Source organism: Lithobates pipiens, unplaced genomic scaffold (genome assembly GCF_037356315.1).
Source record: "Lithobates pipiens isolate NorthernLeopardFrog02 unplaced genomic scaffold, aLitPip1_a1.2 Scaffold_1, whole genome shotgun sequence".
Classification (NCBI taxonomy): domain Eukaryota; kingdom Metazoa; phylum Chordata; class Amphibia; order Anura; family Ranidae; genus Lithobates; species Lithobates pipiens.
The window spans coordinates 201,923,208-201,946,244 of NW_027507685.1; the positions used below are offsets into that span (position 1 = coordinate 201,923,208).

The 23,037-nt window shown below is 46.3% G+C and overlaps 1 protein-coding gene across 4 annotated transcripts in view; it reads left to right on the plus strand.

The window, feature by feature from the left end:
* The first annotated feature begins 811 nt into the window (after positions 1-811).
* Positions 812-23,037, plus strand: part of LOC143981923 (calpain-1 catalytic subunit-like) — a 116,048-nt gene continuing 93,822 nt past the window's right edge. For 3 of the 4 annotated variants that reach the window (XM_077480192.1, XM_077480177.1, XM_077480184.1), the window contains exons 1-5: positions 812-955; positions 15,553-15,761; positions 15,835-15,904; positions 17,333-17,451; positions 20,785-20,942. In XM_077480192.1, coding sequence (XP_077336318.1) covers positions 15,597-15,761; positions 15,835-15,904; positions 17,333-17,451; positions 20,785-20,942 — 512 coding nt within the window. In that variant the 5' untranslated portion in view covers positions 812-955; positions 15,553-15,596. Of the gene's footprint in view, positions 956-15,552; positions 15,762-15,834; positions 15,905-17,332; positions 17,452-20,784; positions 20,943-23,037 lie in introns of those variants that run through there. The other variant, XM_077480202.1, reaches the window with a different exon arrangement.

The window sequence follows — 23,037 nt, forward strand, 5'->3', positions numbered from 1 at the left end:
CACAGGCACCCTTCTTGCCTCCCAAAGCTCTTCACAGTCTCTAAACTCCAGACCTCGATCTGGGAGTAACAGAACAGGGAAAACCAAAAGACCAGTTTTCTCCACTGTAAACTGATCTTCTGGAGCCCCTCACTCTGCACTCATGAGAACCTTGTGTGCTCTTTACCTCTATTTACACCACGGCAAGGCCTAGCACTGTCACAACAGGCAACACCATGAATAGCATTGCATGCGCTTGTAGTTGTTCCAAGGATATGTGGAGAGGACACGTACTTATTGGAGACTTACTTTGTAGCTTTATAGGTTAAGATACCCAACTATGCACATCACTAAGCTCTTGTACACACGGTCGGATATTCCGATGGACAATGTCCGATAGGACCGTGTTGTCGGATAATCCGACAGTGTGTGGGCTTCATCGGACTGTTTCCATCGGAGTATCCGATGGACCAAGTTTTCCAACTTGTCTATAAAATTTTCTGACAACAAGCATGCTCAGATTAAATTCCTAGACCAAAGCTTTTGGCTACTAGCCTGAACGTAGTCCCATCGTAACTAAATAACGTCATTACGTTAAGTACGATCGGATTTTCTGACAACTTTGTCCGACTGTGTGTATGCAACAGTTTCAGACAAAATCCGTCAGACAAAATCAGACGGATTTGGTTGTCGAAATGTCCGACCGTGTGTACAAGGGCTAAGACACCAGAAAAATAGAAGTGGGAAATGCTGGGTTAGACCATGCTGGCAAAACACGTTGGGTCTTGCAGAGTAACCACAACTGCATTTAAGTTTGCATAAGAAGCCTCTCCCTAGAGAACAAAGGTTCCCAGAAGTCTTTGCAGTTTTCTGGTTGATCCAGATCTGTATTGCTTCCCTGAGCAGCACAGCATGTCTGAATGTGTCTGCTGAAGACTGAGCTTTCCCAGAGGTGTCTTGGCTGTGACCTCCTCAGGTAAAGGGGTGTAATGGGGGAGTGTCTGCCAGAGCAGAGTATACAATGTCAGCCCTGACCATGTGCATGGCTCCCTCTACACTTACCGCACACACTGTCACATGCTGCACTGCTAATATTTTTGGTTTCACTTCTTTCTAAATGAGAGCGTTGTGTACACTGTGCTGAGTACATGAATGTGGTCTGACTGCGCTAGCGGGGGACAATGGGCTGATTTGTAATGCCTGGATGGAAGAAAGGTGTGTGTTCTTGCTAACAAGTCATTGACGTGTTTCAGCATGCATTAAAAGAAAACAAAAAAACATTACTGATTGCTATGAGCAATGATGAAATTTCACAAAGTTCAAAATAAGTCACAATTTCTATAGATTAGAGTAGTGAAGAGCTAAAACACCTGCCAGTTTATCTTTTTGCTCTCTGTGTACTGTTGGGGACATTTCCATTTACTTCCTGTCACAAGCATGTAACAGGAAGTAAAAGGAACTTGCAAAGTGAGGGAAATTCCCCTCTAGGGGCTCATTTGCCTTTGTGCAGTATCCCATGAAAAGCAATCCACTTTGGATCACTCTTCAGAAGGCATTTGACAGGTGGCGAAGTGTTATGTCACTTTCTCACTGCTTGATTTAACCCCGTAAATGTCACACTAGTGCACTGCAATCGCGTGTGTTGCATTCGGTTGTGAGGCAGTTGGGGCACTCCCCCTTAGACTTGCATTGGTCGGTAAAGCCCGCCAAATGTCACATGCTATTTCATTTTTGCCATGGCATTGGTACAACTCTGAGCAGGCAGACAGGCAGGCTCAAGCGCCCGGCTTTACCATCTCCTACCTGCACATGTGAATGAAGCCTTAAGCCCCTTTCACATGGGAACAGCAGGCAGATGGCATATTTGTGACCGCTCAGTATCTGCAGAACGGGCATGGACATGGGCAGAGGCTGCTTTTGCTCTATGGGCGGCTGGGAGTAAACAAACTCCGCTGTCTGTCTATACCAATCCACTCTGCCTAAACGGACTTGCCTGTTTTTTTAGCGGGCCTGATCGGACCGGGGGGTAGGTGGGTGTAAACGGACACAACTCCGTTTACACCCACCTGTCTGTAGGGATGAATGGGCCTTCCAATCAGGTCCGCCTGAAACACTGACAGGCAGACCTGATCAGAATGCCCACCTGAAAGGGTCCTTAAACCAATGTTCCCAAAAGGGGTGTTCAGCAATGACATTAACTTCACGTTAGTGTGTCTCTTTAAAGCAGGGGTGTCCAACCTTTTGACATCCTGGGCCACATTGGAAGAAGAGGAATTGTCTTGGTCCACACATTAAATACACCAACTATAAGAATGGGCCTTCCAATCAGGTCAGGCTGAAACACTCACAGGCAGAGCTGATCAGAAGGCCCATCTGAAAGGGTCTTTAAACCGATGTTCCCAAAAGGGGTGTTCCCATTGGGGATTTCCCCTTACCTCTTGTTCTGGGCACAACTCTAAAATTTTCAATTTCTCCTTAAATTTTCTCAGTTACAATGGTCACCAGTACAAATAAAGGGATGAATCTCCCAAAGGAAGATAAAGACAGCAATAAAAGCCTGACAGATGGTCTAAATCTTCCTCATATTTTGTTTTTGTAAGTTTTGCCTAGAAATACACTTTAAAGTGATTGAAATGTCTAAAAAAATGTTTTTTTTTTTAAAATAACAGGGTTATACATACATGCTCTGTGCAGTGGCCCCGAACCACCTATTCCCCCCCCCCCCCCCCCCGCCACCACTCCTGGCTCCTCCTCTTTTTGGTGTGCCACCATAGGAAACCTATCATGGGACACCTGCATGCTTGATCTCAAGCTGTGCTGCTTGTGTTCATTGACACAGATGGTGAGGATCAGCCCTTAGTCTGCTCCCTCATCACAGAATTGAACTGACAGCAGTGGGAACCAATGGCCTCCACTGCTCCCAGCCAAGCCTGGACGAGAAAAGGAGAGAACCACTGCAGACAGGCACAGAACTGGATCGAGTGAGGGCTCAGATAAGTAAAAGGGGGTGAAAGGGTGATACTTTAACCTAAACACTCTTTCATACTTTAATGTAAGCTAACCTATCATATGTTTTTGCTAATTGCCTGTCTGTTTCTGACATAAGTATTTTTGAGTCACAGGCTCAGAAAATTTATGTGAAATATGAGATATAACAAACGTTTCCGAAACAAATTCCTTTTTTCTATACTTGTTCTGGGTCAGCATCCCAAAAGGCATTAAAGCCAAAATGTTACCATGACATGTGTAACAAGCACTCTCAAAAGGAGTGTTCAGCAATGACTTCAGGTTAGAGTGTCTCTTTAAAGCAGGGGTGTCCAACATTTTGACATCCTTGGCCACGTTGGAAGAAGAGGAATTGTCTTTTGCCACACATAAAATACACTAACAATAAGGATAGCTGATTAGTAGAAAAAGTTGGGCAGATCACAAGTTAACGATCACAGATATAGATTATGTACCTATATGGGTAAGGCTGTCCATACACGGTGCAAATTTCTTTCCTGCAACCAAGGGTTGATAGGGGAATCCCTCTTACCGAGCAATTGTCTTCTCCCGGGAGACAGTAAAAACAGTGATTATTGCTAGCAGCTATAGCAGCCGCTAGCGATAATCGCAAAAAAATCCAGTAGGCTGGTTGTACACAAGTTGATCAATCAACTTGGTACAGTATCTCACAAAAGTGAGTACACCCCTCACATCTTTGTAAATATTTTATTATATCTTTTCATGTGACAACTCTGAAGAAATTACACTGTGCTACAATGTAAAGTAGTGTGTACAGCTTGTATAATGGTGTAAATTTGCTGTCCCCCTCAAAATAACTTAACACACAGCCATTAATGTCTAAACCGCTGGCAACAAAAGTCAGTACACCCCTAAGGGAAAAAGTCCAAATTGGGCCCAATTAGCCATTTTCCCTCCCCAGTGTCATGTGATTCCTTAGTGTTACAAGGTCTCAGGTGTGAATGGGGAGCAGGTGTGTTAAATTTGGTGTTCTTGCTCTCATTCTCTCATATTGGTCACTGGAAGTTCAACATGGCATCTCATATCCAGAGGTTGTCTTTAGGAAATAGATGTATGAGTGCTGCCAGCATTGCTGCAGAGTGTCAGAAACCATGAATCAGACCGAGACAGAAGTACAGATAAATCATTTTTGTTTCATAATAAAAGTAAATGGAACAAACGTAATCAAAACCAAAGTTCGATAACCAGAACGGATAGTCAGACAAGCCAGAAAGTCAGGATGCCAGGGAACAGCATAGTGGAACAGGAAGCAGGATCTGGAGCCAGAAGGAATGTCAGCCAAGCAAGTCTTTAACAGGAATGCAGGGGATAGTTTCTGTGATGTTGACCAAGGCAAAGGCAGAGATAATTTTGGCTGGACGGCTTAAGTAGGCAGGACTGATGAGCAAGATATCATCAACAGGTGAGTCACTGTGGAGAGATAGGAGCTGGCAATTAGCCGACAGCTGAGTAGTGATGGACGAACTTCCGACGGGACGTTTCACGAACGCGGACCGCGAACGAGGCTGACCGTTCGCGAAGCCGAACGTTCGCCGCGGGCCCCATTGACTTCAATGGGAGGCGAACTTCGCCAACCTTTAGGTCAAATTTGCAGCCACAAGATAATTATTAGCTGGGCAAACATAGTCCCACCACATGGCCAATGACATAACACATGTATGAGGTGAATTTGGGATCGATAACTACAAGCATTCTTTTTTTATATGGGAAATTGTTCTGACAATTCAGGACTGTGGAGCGCATGAAGGCAATGGAGGAGAGGGAAGGTCAGGGACCAGGGTAGGCAAAGAAGAGGGTGCAGGAGATGATCACCAGCAGCGTGACATACAGCAATGACACATGCACCGTGATAGAGGCATCTGACAACAGCACCGTGATAGAGGGCACTGACATCAGCAGCGTGACATAAAGCACTGACATCAGCACCGTGATATACAGCACTGACAGCAGCACCGTGATAGAGGGCACTGACATCAGAAGCGTGACATACAGCACTGACATCAGCACCGTGATATACAGCACTGACAGCAGCACCGTGATAGAGAGCACTGACATCAGCAGCGTGACATACAGCACTGACATCAGCACCGTGATATACAGCACTGACAGCAGCACCATGATAGAGAGCACTGACATCAGAAGCGTGACATACAGCACTGACATCAGCACAGTGATATACAGCACTGACAGCGGCACCGTGATAGAGAGTACTGACATCAGAAGCGTGACATTAAGCACTGACATCAGCACCGTGATATACAGCACTGACATCAGCACAGTGATATACAGCACTGACAGCAGCACCGTGATAGAGAGTACTGACATCAGAAGCGTGACATTAAGCACTGACATCAGCACCGTGATATACAGCACTGACAGCAGCACCGTGATAGAGGACACTGACATCAGAAGCCTGACATACAGCACTGACATTAGCACCGTGATATACAGCACTGACAGCAGCACCGTGATAGAGAGCACTGACATCAGCAGCGTGACATACAGCACTGACATCAGCACCGTGATATACAGCACTGACAGCAGCACCGTGATAGAGAGCACTGACATCAGAAGCGTGACATACAGCACTGACATCAGCACAGTGATATACAGCACTGACAGCAGCACCGTGATAGAGAGTACTGACATCAGAAGCGTGACATTAAGCACTGACATCAGCACCGTGATATACAGCACTGACAGCAGCACCGTGACATTAAGCACTCACACCAGCACCGTGATATACAGCACTGACAGCAGCACCGTAAGCAGCCCCAGGAGTAAGTCAGCACAGCACAGGGATGGTGTGATCCCCTCATAATAAGCAGGCCCAGGAGAAACTCAGCACAGCACAGGGATGTGTAATCCCCTCATAATAAGAACCCCCAGGAGGAAGTCAGCACAGCACAGGGATGGTGTGATCCCCTCATAATAAGCAGGCCCAGGAGAAACTCAGCACAGCACAGGGATGGTGTGATCCCCTCATAATAAGAACCCCCAGGAGGAAGTCAGCACAGCACAGGGATGGTGTGATCCCCTCATAATAAGAACCCCCAGGAGGAAGTCAGCACAGCACAGGGATATCATAAGCAGCCCCAGTAGAAATATGACACCGCTCAACCTCTTCAAAGAGGAGGGTAGGGGCATATAGTACGGTGTGCTTTTTTGGGACAAGGAAGTGAGCCAAATGAAGAAAGAAGGTCTGTGTGCTTGATTAAAAAAATTGTTTATAGACATATACATGGTCTACTGGTCACATGTGTTGAATTCCTCCGAGATCCATGCCTCATTCATTTTTAGAAATGTGAGGTAGTTAACACTGTCGTGAGCTAGGCGAGTACGCTTATCGGTCACGATCCCCCCTGCTGCGCTGAACGTCCTTTCGGACAGGACACTGGATGAGGGGCAAGCCAACAGTTCGATTGCAAATTGGGCAAGCTCTGGCCAGAGGTCAAGCCTGCCCACCCAGTAGTCCAGGGGTTCATCACTCCTCAGAGCATCCACATCGGCCGTTAACCCAATGTAGTCGGACACCTGGCGGTCTAGGCGTTCCCTGATGCTGGATCCGGATGACACCTGTCGATGGGTCAGCTGAAAGAATGACCTCATATCCGAAGTCACCAACACATCTTCAAACCGGCCTCTTCTTGCAGGCGCTGTTGGATTGGTACCCGCAACTCCTTCTCTGGGAGTGGGAATTGCTCCTCTGCCAGCGCACGCAAAAGCAGAATGCAGCATTTCTCGAAGCAAGGCCTGGAAGTGCTGCATTCTGACAGCCCTCTGCGACGGCGGTAACATTTCCGCCATTTTGTGTTTGTACCGGGGGTCTAAGTACGTTGCCACCCAGTACTGGTCCTTGACCCTTATGCTTTTTTTTTTTTTTTCAAATATAAATTTTATTAATTTTCAAACAATGCCCAACATGGGCATGGACATGTAATACAACATAGAAGTGGGATACAAAAAGGGGAGGGGGGAAAAGGGAAACATATATCAAACATATTGCCGAGTTCACGGGAGAGATAGGATCATAGAAAACATTATGCATGGCCCACCCATAACACCTCCATGTCAGAAGCGTATTCGGGAGCCTAGATCTCTTCAGTTCCCCCTATCTCCGGCTCTCGTCAGAACCTCTATACCCCGGTAAAAACCCAGTACCAAGGGCAGAGACTATTAAGGGTAGGGGAAGGGACACTGACGGGAGACTGAGGGGGGAAGGAGAGGGGGGTGAGGTGAGGGGGGGGGGAGGAGAGGGGGGTGAGGAGAGGGGGGTGAGGTGAGGGGGGTGATTTCTGGTTGATTCAGGACTGCCCTACCCCATATGCAGTATATATCGCCGATCAAATTACAAGGACCTCAGAGATACCCCTTCGGGCGAGAAGATAAATTGGTGCCAGAGTGCCCATGTTTTCCTAAATCTTTCCTGCTGTTGCCTCCCCGTAAGCACCAGGTCCTCCAGTCTACTAATTTCCTCCACCCTACGAACCCAGGACGCCACCGATGGAGGGGCCTGGCTATTCCAGTGGAGCGGTATACATGCTCTTGCGGCATTTACCAGATGACATAGAATGGATTTTTTGTACTTTTTAGTGGACATGGCGTTTACGTGCAGGAGGAAGAAGGCCAGGTCATTGGGGACATTATACTCCGTAAATTTTTGAATAACGGTCCTAACAGTGGACCAAAAGTGAGACAACTTCGAACATGACCAAAACACATGCAACAAAGTGCCCTGTTCCAGTCCGCATCTCCAACAAAGCGCAGAGGTGGTCGGGTAGAAAGAATGCAAAGCCTGAGGAGTTAAGTACCATCTCGTCAGAATTTTATAGTTTGTTTCCTGTATGGTCGTACAGATGGTAGATTTCAGGGCCAATGTTACAATGCCTTGAGTCTGGCTCGGAGTAAACGTACAGTTCAAGTCCCTCTCCCATTTTGTCAGGAAGGTCAAATGAGCATCATCCCTGGGTGTAATAAGGAGATTGTACATTGTGGACAGCGTTCTTGGAAGCACCCCGTTACTAGAGCAACATTCCTCAAAGGCAGTCAACGGTCCGTCAAAACGGAGGGGGGATGGGAGGGCTCGAAAAAAGTGTCTAAGTTGGACAGCAGTCCAAAAGGCTAGTTTATAGGGTCCCGATGAATTACAGAGCGCCTCTATAGACGGCCAGTCCCCACCTGTCCGGAAACATCGTGCTTGTGTGCACCTGCTACTGGACATGGCCTGCAGAAGATGGGGGTCCATACCAGGGGAGAATTGTGGGTTCCCCATAATAGGAAATAGCGGGGAGTTAGGCGTGGATAGTGACCCCTTTGAGCAAATCTGTGACCCCACCCGTAGCGTCGTCCCTATCAGGGGATGCCTCTTCATGTGGGCCGGGAGGTGTCTATAACACCAGGCAGCCCCTGATAACGGCACCCGGACCTGGGCCTGCTCCAACTGGATCCACAGCTTCAGATCCCGGTGCCGGCACCAGTCTACAATTCTACCGAGGTGTACCGCCTGATAGTATTTCTTTACATCCGGAACGGCAAGGCCGCCGAAGAGTTTGGGCATGGAGAGCAAATTCCGGGCCAATCTCGGCTTCCTATATGCCCAAATAAAGCCAGTAAACAAACCGTGAACCTGTCGAAAATATGACGTGGGTACCGAAATAGGGAGTGCTTGCAGCAGATACAAAAATTTGGGCAGGATGCACATCTTAAGCAGGTTACACCTGCCAAACCATGAATGAAGGCCTTTATTCCAGGATTCCAGAAGAGTCCTGGTTCTGGCCAGCAGGGGAGGGAAATTGAGTTTAAAGACGTGATTTAAATTTGCCGGGATAAAAGTCCCCAGGTACGACAGCGCCGTGGACGTCCATTTAAAATTAAAGCTGGACCGAAGCCCCTGCATGGTCGCTTGCGACAGTGCCACTCCCATGGCTTCCGATTTAGTGTAGTTAATCTTTAGATTAGAGACTTGCCCGTATTCCTCGAATTCCCGGAGGAGAATCGGGAGGGATATCACTGGATTGGAGAGGGAGAACAGCAAGTCATCCGCATACGCAGAGACCTTGAAGTGAGCATCACCCGCAACTATGCCTTGGATATCGGGGTTATTCCTAACTCTACATAGAAAGGGCTCTAAGGAAAGGGCAAAAAGAAGGGGTGACAACGGGCAGCCCTGCCTGGTTCCATTTTTAATCAGCAGGGGCTCCGACAGTATCCCATTCACTTTAATTTGTGCCGTCGGGGTAGCGTATAATTGGGCTATCCACCTAAGCATTTTCTCACCTAAGCCTATGTGGTGGAGGACAGTGAACATATACTCCCAATTAACCCTGTCAAAGGCTTTTTCAGCGTCTGTATTTAGGAAAATGGAAGGAGTGGGGCCCTGGTTCACAATGTGGATCAGATTCAATACCTTGGTTGTGCTGTCTCTGGCTTCCCTCGTGGGGATGAAGCCCACCTGATCCTGATGGACTAGGGACTGTATATGTCTGGCCAATCGGGTCGCTAATATCTTGGTGAATAATTTAAGATCCGTATTTAACAATGAGATTGGTCTGTAGCTACTACAGGCGACCCTTATGCTTTTTATACGGGGGTCCCTATTAAAACACTGGAGCATGAAGGCCCCCATTTGCACTAAAGTGGAAGCGGTGTGGTGGCCTGGCTCCTGCTCATCATCCAGGATAATGTCGTCCTCTTCATTCTCCTCTCCCCATCCACGCACAACAGGGATCCCAGAAAGGTTTAAAGCATGCTCTTCTTGCTCCTCCTCATCCGCCCCGGCACCATCCTCCTCTGACTCCTCATCAGACTCCTGTTGTTGACTTGTCTCAGATAGAGTAGCCCCCCCTGGGAATTCATCCAGCATTGCGACTTCCTCATCTTCCCGCTCCTGCTCCTCCACAGCCTGATCAATGACACGACGCAATGCACGCTCCATAAAGAAGGCATAAGGTACCATGTCACTGATGGCGCCATGGCTGCGACTGACCAGTTTGGTGATCTCCTCAAATGGCCGCAGAAGTCTGCATGCATCGCGCATGAGCAGCCACTGGCGCGGTGAAAAAAAAACCAGCTCCCCAGAACCGTTTCTTTCGCAGAGTTCATACAGGTAGACGTTAACTGCACGTTTCTGCTGGAGCAGCCTATCAAGCATATAGAAGGTTGAGTTCCATCGCGTCGGGCAATCGCAAATAAGACGTCTGACCGGCAGATGGTGTCGCCGCTGAATGTCAGCAAGGCGAGCCATGGCCGTGTAAGATCTTCTGAAATGGGCCGAGATTTTCCTTGCCTGCCGCAAGATGTCCTGGACCCCAGGGTATTTGACAAGGAATCGCTGCACGACCAAGTTTAAGACGTGTGCCATGCATGGCACGTGCGTGATTTTGCCCTGTTTCAATGCGCTAAGCAGATTGGCACCGTTGTCACACACCACTTTACCAACTGTCAAATTGAGCGGTGTTAGCCACTGATCTGCCTGTGAACGCAAAGCTGAAAGGAGTGCCGGGCCAGTGTGGCTCTTGGCTTCCAGGCACAACAGACGCAGCACGGCATGGCAACGTCTCACCTGGCATGTGGAATAGGTTCTGGGGAGCTTGGGCGGTGCAGCGGAAGAGACGCTAGCAGCAGAAAAGGAGGAGGCAGCTGAGGAGGAGAGGGAGGAGGATGGAGTAGGAGGAGGAGGAGAAGAAGAGTCAGGCCTGCATGCAATCCATGGCGGTAAAACCAAATCTACACGGGTGCCACGGGTTACATGCTTGACGGCCGTCAGAAGGTTCACCCAGTGGGCAGTAAAACTGATATACCTTCCCTGCCCGTGTTTGCTAGACCACGTGTCTGTGGTCAGATGTATCTTGGCACCGACACTGTGTGCCAGAGATACATTCACTTGCCGCTGAACATGGCCATATAGCTCTGGGATGCCCTTCTCTGAGAAATACTTCCTTCCTGGGACCTTCCATTGTGGTGTTCCAATGGCCACAAATTTGCGAAAGGCCTCCGAGTCCACCAGTTTATATAGCAGTAGTTGGTGGGCTATCAGTTCTGACAAGCCAGCCGTCAACCGTTGGGCAAGAGGGTTATCCGGCATCATAATTTTTTTACGCTCGAACATTAGGCCCACGGAAGCCTGCCTTTTTGCAGAAAAACGTGAGCTTGGCGTGATGGAAGGTGGAGTGGAGGACAATTGTGAGGAGAGAGGAGAAGGAGAAGTAGAAGACGAGGCTGGACGGTGAGAGCCTGCAGTGTGGCTTTGTATGTTCCGTTGCTCCCACTGGGCTCGGTGATGGCTGCTCATGTGCCTTCTTAAGGCGGTCGTCCCTAGGTGAGTGTTGGGCTTACCGCGACTAATGCGTTGACTGCAAAGATTGCAGATGGCAACGCTATTGTCAGCAGCGGACACGTTAAAAAAAGCCCACACTGCGGAGCCATGTGCCGGTGTCCTGGGAGCGCCAGATGTGACCGTACATGGTCGATGACTCGCTCCTGATACATTTGCAGTCTGCTTTGTCCCTCCTGTGCAATGTAAGTTATTCCTGCTTCTCCTCCCTATCTGCTGGTCCATATCTCCCTCTGAACTCCCCTCCTCTTCCTCTCTTGTGGGCACCCACGTGACATCACTAGACACATCATCATCAACGTCACCTTCCCCACCGCTATAAGTAGAGATCTCAGAGTAGGCAGCAACACCGGGGACCAACCTCCTCCTTGGGCTGATCTGGGTACTGTCATCAGACTGCTGAGTAGCGGTTGTTGCTACCTCCTCTTCCTGATCCAATACCAAGAGTGGCTGCGCATCAGAAATGTCCTCTTGATATGGATCGGAAAATAATTCCTGTGACTCAAGCGGAAGGTATGTGGTGGTGGTGGTGGTGGTGGTGTTGTTGGTGGTAGTGTCTTTGGGGGTGCACATAGCAGAGAGTGAAGAAGAGGGTGCAGATCGAGAGGATGAGGAGGGTGCAGAAGAGTAAGGCTGAGTGAGCCACTCAACCAAGTCTGGTGCGTCCTATAAAGTAATTGAACGCACCTTCTGCAACTTCCCACTTTGGCTCAAGGCTGTTGCTCCTGCCCTACCCCTACCACCCCTGCGGAAGGGCCTGCCTCTTCCTCTGCCTGTCATTTTTTAAATCACCCTGTGACAAAACTCTTAGTCCCTATACCGCTGAAGGACTGCTGCAGTATAGGGCAGCGGTCAGCAGTGGTGCACCTCAACCCTATCTATTGTGGACCGATAGCGGTCCTTACAGAACAGCAGACTGTACCGCACTCAACCCTATGTACTGTAGCACCCTAGACCAAGTTACCAGTCCTTATAAGAACTTTTGTGGACCAAGCAGGTTGTGTGTTAGTGATTAGCAGACTGTACGTCAGTCCCTATACCAATGAAGGACTGCTGCCGTATAGGGCAGCGGTCAGCAGTGGTGCACCTAAACCCTATCTATTGTGGACCGATAGCGGTCCTTACAGAACAGCAGACTGTACCTCACTCAACCCTATGTACTGTAGCACCCTACACAGACCAAGTTACCAGTCCTGATAAAGAGCTTTGTGGAACAAGTGAGTTGTGAATGATTAGCAGACTGCAGCAGAAGGGCAGCAGTCAAGTATAATATTCTTTCTATATTTGGAAGAAAGAATATTATACATGTACAAGCCTATTACCATACCACTGATACCAGTCCTGAAAAGAACCTTTGTGGAACTAATAGTAACAGCAAGTCTATAAACTGACCCTCACTGCCTGACACACTGTTTCCTTCCTGTCCCTATACAAAGTGGCAAAAAAGAGGAGACTGGAACGATTAGTGGTTACTGGAATAGCTCTTTTGTGGACTTGATAGTAACAGCTAATGATGATGATGATGATGACGACTAAACTGACTCTCCCTGTAGCACACACACCGTCCTTTCCCTTTCTCTAAACTGACAAAAGACACTCAGGCTGCTGCAACAATCAGTAGCACAGCAAACCTATATACACCTAATACCTATACCAGTCCTGAAAAGAACTTTTGTGTACCAAATAGCTAGCGATTTATCTCTTCCTACTCCACACAGCAACCTTTCCCTATAGTGACAGAAGAAAGAATGTAAAATGGCCACCGGATCGGGTGTATTTATAGGTTAGGGGGAATGTCCAAGTGTCCATGTGCTGTCATGTCTCAATTGGCTGTCCTGTACCCCATGATAGATGTGTCATCATAGATCAAAGTTCTTTTACACATTAAACACGTAAGTCCGCCGGGGCAAACGACGGCAATAGGCGAGCGAACGAGCGGACCGCGAACAGCCGAAATTCGCCGCGAAATGACCGCCGGGCGAACCGTTCGGCCATCACTACAGCTGAGCACCCAGCTCAGAGAAGGAAGGTCCGAGCCCAGCCCTGACACAAAGTTTGAAGGGGTGGGGGGGTCAGCCTGTCAGTACTCAGACCATACGCCGCACACTGCATCAATTTGGTCTGCATGGCTGTCTTCCCAGAAGAAAGCCTCTTCTAAAGATGACGCACAAGAAAGTCTGCAAATAGTTTGCTAAAGACAAGCAGACTAAGGACATGGATTACTGGAGCCATGGCCTGTGGTTTGATGACATGTCAAGCGTGAGTGGCGGCAACCAGGTGAGGAGCACAAAGACAAGTGTTTCTTGCCTACAGGCAAGCATGGTGGTGGGAGTGTTATGGTCTGGGGCTGCATGAATGTTGCCGGCACTGAGGAGCTACAGTTCATTGAGGGAATACCAACACTGTGACATACTGAAGCAGAGCATGATCCCCTCCCTTCGGAGACTGGGCCGCAGGGCAGTATTCCAACATGTTAATGGCCCCAAACACCTCCAAGACGATTACTGCCTTGCTAAAGAAGCTGAGGGTAAAGGTGATGGACTGGCCAAGCATGTCTCCAGACCTAAACCCTAATGAGCATCTGTGGGGAATCCTCAAATGGAAGGTGGAGGAGCGCAAGGTCTCTAACATCCACCAGCTCAGTCATGTTGTCATGGAGGAGTGGAAGAGGACTCCAGTGGCAACCTGTGAAGTGCTGGTGAACTCCATGCCCAAGAGGGCTAAGGCAGTGCTGGAAAATAATGGTGGCCACAGGAAATATTGACACTTTGGGCCCAATTTGGAAATTTTCAATTAGGGGTGTACTCACTTTTGTTGCCAAGAGTTTAGACATTAATGGCTGTGTGTTGAGTTATTTTGAGGGGACAGCAAATTTACACTGTTATACAAGCTGTACACTCGCTACTTTACATTGTAGCAAAGTGTCATTTCTTCAGTGTTGTCTCAAAAGATAGAATAAAATATTTACAAAAATGTAATAGGTTTACTCACTTTTGTGAGATACTGTACATTCATCCTGCCCAATACTTGTTCGAATCTCGGCCGGTTACTGCTGAACCGGCCAAGGTTCGAACAGTGTATGGCTGGTCTAATAAATCTTAATTTTTTTGTATTTTTTCATTATTACAAAAGTAAAAGAGGGCAACATAAAACCAGTGTGATATTTGACACAGTTTTTGATAAACTAACACATTAATATCTGGTTTGATGGATGTAGTAGCAACCCTCAATGAATTCTCAAGGTGCTCTTCAAATATTTTAGTTCTAATTTGGTCCTTCATGTGCTTCATTCTTGAAAGTGTTTGATCACAAATATAGGTGCTGCCAAAAACTGATGACACAAATAAGGCGTAATTGTGAAGAGTGGGATATTTTTCTTTGGGAAGATAAAACTTTCAAGAGTCCAGTAAAGAGACACTGTCAAAAAAGTAAAAAATTTTTAGCAAGTTTATGATTTTGTGCTGGGCCACACTTTATAGCCATCTTGGGCTGCTGGTTGCACGCCCCTGCATTATATGTGTAAACCCAGTCACTTCAATCTCATAAGCCATTTCTATATTTTTAAACCTGCAGCTTTCAATAAAATGATACCTGGTGATCCTACACAGGAGATCAGAAGCAGTAATGCCGCGTACACACGGGCGGACTGTATGGCGTACTTAGTCCGTCTAAACACATTTCAGCGGACAGTCCGCTCGTGTGTGGGCTTCAGCGGACTTTTTCAGCGTGCAGTCTGGCGTACTAAGAATTTCGGATTTTTCGAAATTCTGTCCGTCGTACTTTGGTTTCAGCGGACAATCCGCTCGTCAGTAGGCTAGTTCGACGGACTAAGAATGGCGCATGCCCAGAAAGGATTTACACGGCGGAAGGGTGCTTTGCTGTGTATTGGACTTCCTATTTCTAGTCCCGTCGTACGTGCTGTACACGTCATCGCGCAAGCTTTCGACGGACTGTTTGTGCATCCGTGTGTGGTCAAGTCCGTTCAGTCGAAAGTACGACGGACTGTCCGTCGGATTGTATGACGAACTAAGTACGCCATACAGTCCGCCCGTGTGTACGCGGCATTAGATGCACCAAAGCATGAAAAAAATTAGAAAACAGGATTTTATTTTAATGACAATTGTTTACCATACACAGAGCTTGAGCAAACATAAGTTTAGGATTTATATCTACTTTAAAGACCAAACATGATTCTTCTGACTTTCTTACTCCAGGACGTCTGGATACAGCAACTCCTTATGTTTGATGATGGTGGATAATGGAACCTCCTCCCTCTAAGAGAATCAAGTCTACTCATCCTGATAATGATGCTACGATATCGGAAGCCTCTCAACTTGTATCCCAACAACATTTATTTGTGGACTCCACTTTCCCTGAGGATGAAGCTCTGCATAAGGAGGAAATAAAGTGGAAGAGGCCCAGGGTATGTTTATAGAAATCTGTTCTTCCTGAATACCCATCTGCTACAGGAGATCTTCATTGTCTGTTTCCTCCAGGAAATCTGTGAATGTCCACGTTTTATTGTGGATGGAGCCACCAGAATGGATGTTTGCCAGGGTAACCTGAGTAAGTCTGCCATTTTTTTACTAACTAGAATAATAGAGGTTGAGGCACCTTCAAAGTTGAGGTTTAAAGGTGGCACTAATTTATGTAGTGTTCTTTGTACCTTCATCTTTTTTATCAGCCTCTCGCTATCCAGGCATTATAATGGAGAAAGGACACCACTAGAGTTGCGACCTCATCCCTTCAAACTCAAACACATATGAATTACACAGGTTCTGAGGCTAATTTAATGCAGATAAGGAACCAAGTGAGTTTAATTAATACCTTAATCAGCCACAGAACCTGTGTAAGTATTGTGTGTTTAAAAGGGATGAGGTGACAACCCTAGACGCCACACCACTGCAACTCTGAGCTCTAGTTGGTATAATACACTTGGCTGGGCTGTCAATATTTCAGGATTGGATGAACAGAAAAACAAATCATGTAGCAAATAGAATAGCTCCTTTTTATGAATTGAACCTGTGTAGTTGGCTGGAGCTCAGTTTTAAATCTTCATAGCTTCCAACGTTTCCCTGATTTTGAGGGACTGTCCCTGATTTGGAACAAAGTCCCTCTGTCCCTCATTTTGGGCTGATCTATATAGTTGTATATAAAATGCACTATTTACCTTTCAAATAGTGTTTCAAGGTGCTAAACCTTTCATCCTAATTCCAAATTGCTGCATTTGTAAATTTCAAAAGCAAGTACAAAGGAATGGTAGTGGTAAAAAAAAGCACTTGCTGTAGATTTAAAGAGGGAGTAAAGGCAAAATAAGAAAAAATAAAAAAGCACACCCTGTAAGGCAAAGGCATAATGAGCTAGTATGCATAGCATACTAGCTCATTATGAATAACTTACCTTAGAACGAAGCCCCCGAAGCGGTCCTCCGTCTTCCTCTTCGTCGCTGCCATGTATCCCGGAGCGACTTCCAGGTCTCGCAGCTCCGGTGCTGTGATTCACCGGAGCAGCGATGACGTCACTCCCGTGCATGCACACGGGAGCCGACACTCGCGGCATATCGCGATAAAACTACCTGGTACCCAATCCAAAATCAAGTCAACGGATTCACCAAAAAAAAGATAAATATAATTGTATGTTTCAGCAAAACAAATGAAAAAAGTAATCTCCTATATTATAAACTCTAATGAGCAGGGACCTCTGATTCCTCTTCTATTAAATTGTATTGTAACTGTACTGTCTGCCCTCATGTTGTAAAGAGCGGCGCAAACTGTTGGCGCTATATAAATCCTGAATAATGATAATAATAATATACATTATATCACTGCAGTACATGCAATTTTCCCTGTTATGCAGGGCTTTTTTCAGCTGGAACTTGGGGTCATTGTAGTGATTATATATACCATACTATCTTATCTGCATGTTATTGTATTGATACAATTATGTGTAGTTATTATAATTCAGTTAAATGTATTTTTATGCACCTTCTTGTAGGTAACTGCTGGTTCCTCTCAGCAGTGGCCTGTCTGTCACTGTACCCTCATCTATTGGAACAAGTCATGCCCATGGAACAAGAGTTTGGAGATGGGTATGATGGCAAGTTTAGATTCCAGGTAAAGAAGCAATCTGTAAACCAGTTTATACCAGTAAAACATTCTTCATTTTCCATATAGATTTTTTCTAGCCATGTAATACATGGAAAATATCCAGTATGTGGTAGAGCCTTCTAGCCATGGCTAGCAACTTTTTGAGTAAACGAAAACTGCTCCGCCAAAGGATCCTCATCAGGGCCTAAATCTTTCTGGCACATTGGGAACACAGTAGGAGCAGGATGGAAAACAGCGCAATTTATTTCTAAGAAAAACGTGAACAGGGTAGTTTTTAAAATAGCATAGTAAGTAAAAGCCTTAGATGTCCCTAAAATGTTACTAAACCCAGGACCCTGCATTCACTATATGTGGTCTCCTACAGTACCCACAACGTGGAAATGAATTTTTTTCATTAAATATACACTGCTAAATACCTTTTCTCATCAGCAGTATATAACAGTCTTGTGACTTCTATCAGGGTCCTGGTTAAAGCTTGCAGGAGGAGTTTTCCTTCTCCTTATGATGCTGGAAGATCCCTGGCCCTTTGCCTGGACAGGGCTGATTGGCCTTGTGCTGATCACATGCACCCTCCCCAAAAAAACTCTCTAGCAATACACACTAAACTGAGCATGGGTAGAGTGCCCCAGAAGGCACTGTACTATCAAGGAGATGTACTGGGGACAGTAAAAGAAGGGGAGGATCCGAGAAGACAGGATCAAACAGCCTTTTTACACAATGCAGAGGATTAACCACTTAGGTCCTGCTGTGAGTATAACCAGCAAGCTTTACTGCATAAACATACTGAGTTTACTGTTGTGAGTTTAGTAACACTTTAAAAATGTGAAAATATCTAGGAAAGAAAATTAGTAATAATAATTAGTAAAAATAATGCTAAAACGACCTGTTACCCAATCCAAAATCGAGGAAAGTCAACGGATTCACCAAAAAAAAGATAAATATAATTGTATGTTTCAGCAAAACAAATGAAAAAGTAATCTCCTATATTATAAACTCTAATGGGCAGGGACCTCTGATTCCTCCTCTATTAAATTGTATTGTAACTGTACTGTCTGCCCTCATGTTGTAAAGAGCGGTGCAATCTGTTGGCGCTATATAAATCCAGAATAATAATACATTATATCACCGCAGTACATGCAATTTTCCCTGTTATGCAGGGCTTTTTTCAGCTGGAACTTGGGGGAAAACAGTGCCAGCACCTCCAGAACTGAATATATGCAAAGGCAAGGGGTGGTGGGATGTGCTGGGGGGGGGGGGGTCTATTGATGCTGGCTGCTGGGGAATCTAGTGTTGCTGTAGGGGATCTATTGTTGTGGAGTAAGGGGGTTTAAAGTTGCTGGGGTAGGTTTCTGTTGCATGGTCTTCTGTTGCTTGTGGGCTCTATTGTTACCGGGGTGGGTCTTGTGTTGCTCGGGGGTCAATTGTTGCTAGGAAAAATCTACAGTTAAGGGAGGGGTCTTTGTTGTTGACTACTGGGAAATCTATTGTTGCTGGAGGGGGCTCTAATTTTGCAAGGGGGTTTATTGTTGCTGGGGAGGTCTATTGTAGCTGGTGAGGGATCTGTTGTTGCTGGGGGTGTGTCTTATGTTGCAGGGGGTCAAATGCTGAGAGAGATCTACTGTTGAGGGAGGGGTCTAATGTTGCTGGCTGCTGGAGGGTCTATTGATGCTGGCTGTTGGGAGTTCATTGTTGCTGGGGTGGATCTATTGTCGCTAGGGTGTCCATTGTTGCTAGATGTATGTTACTCTTATGTCTTCTTATCTTTAACAAATTCCATACAAAATACTTAGCACCACAAAATGATACTTGGTTCTGGATTTTCTAAAAGGGGGTGGTACTGGGAGGTGAATTAGGGGTTAATACATAATGAGCATACTAGCTCATTATGTATTACTTACCTTTGATCGAAGCCCCCGCTGCGGTCCTCGTTCACCTCTACGGCCAGTGACATTGCTTAGCACCACAAAATGATACTTGGTTCTGCATTCTCTAAAAGGGGGTGGTACTGGGAGGTGGGTTAGAGGTGGAACCAAGGAACGGTGCTCGGAGTTGGGTGGGGGGCAACTCGGGAGGGAGGAGTTCCTATACCTATTCTCTGAGAAAAAAAAAAGCCCTGGTGTTATGTATTAAAAATCCACAAAAATGCTTGCTTCTTTTGCAAGAAATCCAGAAAGTTATTAGCCTTCCATTTAAAGTGGCTGTAAACCCAAGTGAAAAAAAACAAACAAACCTGCAAGACAAAGGCATAATGAGCTAGTATGCATAGCATACTAGCTTATTATATATTACGTACCTTAGATCGAAGCCCCCGCGGTGGTCCTTGTTCACCGCTCCGGTCAGCAACTTTGCTGCCGGAGTTACTTCCGGGTATCACGGGCTCCGGCACTGTGATTGGCCGGAGCCGCGATGACGTCAGTCCCGCGCAAGCAGGAACGGCACAGTCTAACTGAAGCAAGGACACGTACGTGCCCTTGCTTCAGTTTGCTTCAGTGTGCCGATAACGTCGGCACATGCAAATACAGGGCATATCTCCTAAACTGTTCAGGTTCAGGAGATATCCAAGGTAGCTACAGGTAAGCCTTATTATAGGCTTACCTGTGGCAAAAAAAGTGTGTTGTAAGGGTTTAAACCCTTACAAACCACTTTGACCTACAGGTAAGCCTAGATTAAGGCTTACCTGTAGGTCCAAGAAATATCTCCTAAACCTAAACGGTTTAGGATATATTTACAAAAAGATAGGCACCGCTGTCTGCGGCGCATGCGCCGTAGACAGCGGCACGCAGGCGCACTGAGCACGCCGCAGATCACAGCGATATGCTGCTCGTGTTGGCTCCTGTGCGCATGTGCGGGAGTGACGTCACCGCGGCTCTGGTGAATCACAGCGCAGGAGCAGCGAGACCCGGAAGTTACTCCGGGATACATGGCAGCGGTGAAGATAAAGGAGGAGGACCGCTTCGGGGGCTTCGTTCTCAGGTAAATTATTCATAATTAGCTAGTATGCTATGCATACTAGCTCATTATGCCTTTGCAGGTTGCATATTTTTTATTTTTATTTTAAAGTGCCTTTACTTCATCTTTAATAAAACACTGCAACTGCTACACTGAAATCCCAAGCTGTTTTTGTACTCCCCCTTGCTGGACTACCTCTTCTCATCTCCATGACTCAAAGAGTGGGGGGTTCTGTAGTTCAAGAGCTTGAAGAACTTGATCTTTATGAAACTGAATAAGAGTATAACCCTGAGCATTCGCACACGATATCTGCCATATTACACTGTTCGAACATATAACCTACAGAAAAGGAACAGTAATTAACAAACCTCTCTTGATATGTTTTTTTAGTTCTGGCAGTATGGGCGTTGGGTGGAGGTAGTGGTAGACGATCTGCTGCCCACGGTGCAGACCCTGCAGGATGGAAAGACTCTCTACAATTTACTTTTTGTGCATTCTAAGGACAAGGACGAATTCTGGAGTTCATTGCTTGAGAAAGCCTATGCCAAGTGAGTATTACTAAAAGTACACACTCCAGCCGCGGAGACCTGTAACCCTTCAATAACAAAGTCACCTTGTTTTGCGCAGTAATTATTTCTGTTTCATCAAGGAACCATTGATTCTCCTGAAACCAAAGCTCTGTGAAGTGCACTCACAGAGATGAGAAGCTGGTTCATACAACATGGCTGCCTCCAGATAACTATTGTAGTTTCTTGATGTCACAATGATGTAAGATTACTTATTATCCTATAGGGTTTAGTTTAGTTGGGGTCTGTGTCACAAGGAGAGATGGACCGTTGCTCTCACAGCAGTGTCCCCGAGTCGTCCAGCACGTTCCCCTGAACTCTGCTGTAATCAACACCACTCTTGCATCCTGGGCAGCATTGTTGCTTCGAGCAGTGTTCAGTGGGGTGTGTTAAGTAGACAGGGGCATACTGACAACTCATGGGGCCCCCGGGCAATAGGAGATTATGGGGCCCCTGGGCAATCAGAGATTATGGGGTCACATAGTATACACAAACACACACACATTATACAATCACACACACAGTACACACAGACATGTTTCTATTGGCTGAGAAGGTACTGGAGAGGTGGGGCAGCTATAATCTCGGGATTTACATACTGTCCCTGGTTTTACTGAGGCTGGCAATACTGATGGGGCCCCCTAGTGGCATGGGGCCCTCGGGCAGTGCCCGAGTAGCCCAATGGTCAGTCCGCCCCTGTTAAGTAGACATGTGCATGACGAAAAAATTTGTTTCTTATTGATTCGTTTCAGCCCAGGAAGATTTGGCTGCTCAATGACCAGGCCATTTATTGAGATTTGGCACTGCGACCATTTAATTGAAAATTGCGTGGTCGTGCTACAGTGTACCCAAATAAAATTTACATACTTTTTCTCCCACAAATAGAGCTTTCTTTTGGTGGTATTCGATTGCCTCTGCGATTTTTATTTTTTGCGCTATAAACAAAAGAGCGACAATTTTGAAAAAAACACATTCTTTTTTTTCAAAAGGCAAATCCACTTTGCACTACAGGTGCAAACTACAAGTGCAAAGTGCACTTGAAATTGCACTGAAGGTACACTTGGAAGTGCAGTCGCTGTAAATCTAAGGGGTAGATCTGAAATGAGGGGAAGCTCTGCTAATTTTATTATCCAATCATGTGCAAGCTAAAATGCTGTTTTTTATTTTCCTTGCATGTCCCCCCTCGGATCTACAGTGACTGCACTTCCAAGTGCACTTGTAGTGCAAAGGGAATTTGCCTTTAGTAAATAACCCCCCTTATCTTTTACTTTTTGCTATAATAAATACCCCACATTTTTTATCATAAAAACTAATTTTTTCCTCAGTTTAGGCCGATAGGTATTCTGCTGCATATTTTTGGTAAAAGAAAATCGCAATAAGCATATATTGATTGGTTAGCGCAAAAGTTATAGCGTCTACAAAACCGGGGATAGATTTATAGCATTTTTATTACTAGTAATGCCAGCGATCTATGATTTTTATCGGGACGGCGACATTGCGGTGGACAGATCAGACACTTGACACATTTTTGAAACCATTGACAATTATACAGCGATCAGTGCTATAAAAATGCACTGATTACTGTGAAATGTCACTGGCAGGGAAGGGGTTAACATTAGGGGGCGATCAAGGGGTTAACTGTGTTCCCTATGTGTGTTTCTAACTGTGGGGGGATGGGACTGTCTAGGAGGAGAGAGATATCGGTGTGCATACATAGTATGAACACACGATCTGTCTCCTCTCCCCTGAAAGAACCGCGATCTGTGTGTTTGTACACACAGATCCCGGTTCTCACTCTGTCACAAGCGATCGCGGGAGCCTGGCAGTCATTGCGCTTGCCGGGCACTCGCGCCAGGTTTGGCCACACGCTGCAGGCATGCGCGCGCCCCTAGTGGCCAAAAGGCGAGGCGCCGTAAGATACCATCGTTTCGCCCAGCCGTGCCATTCTGCCACAGTAAAAGTGCAGAGGCTGGTCAGCAAGCGGTTAATCTAGTTATTTTGTTTAGTTCAGGTCAGTTGATTTGTTCAATTCGTATTTGAAATGCGTATTCGGAATTCATATTCAGAATTTTTACAT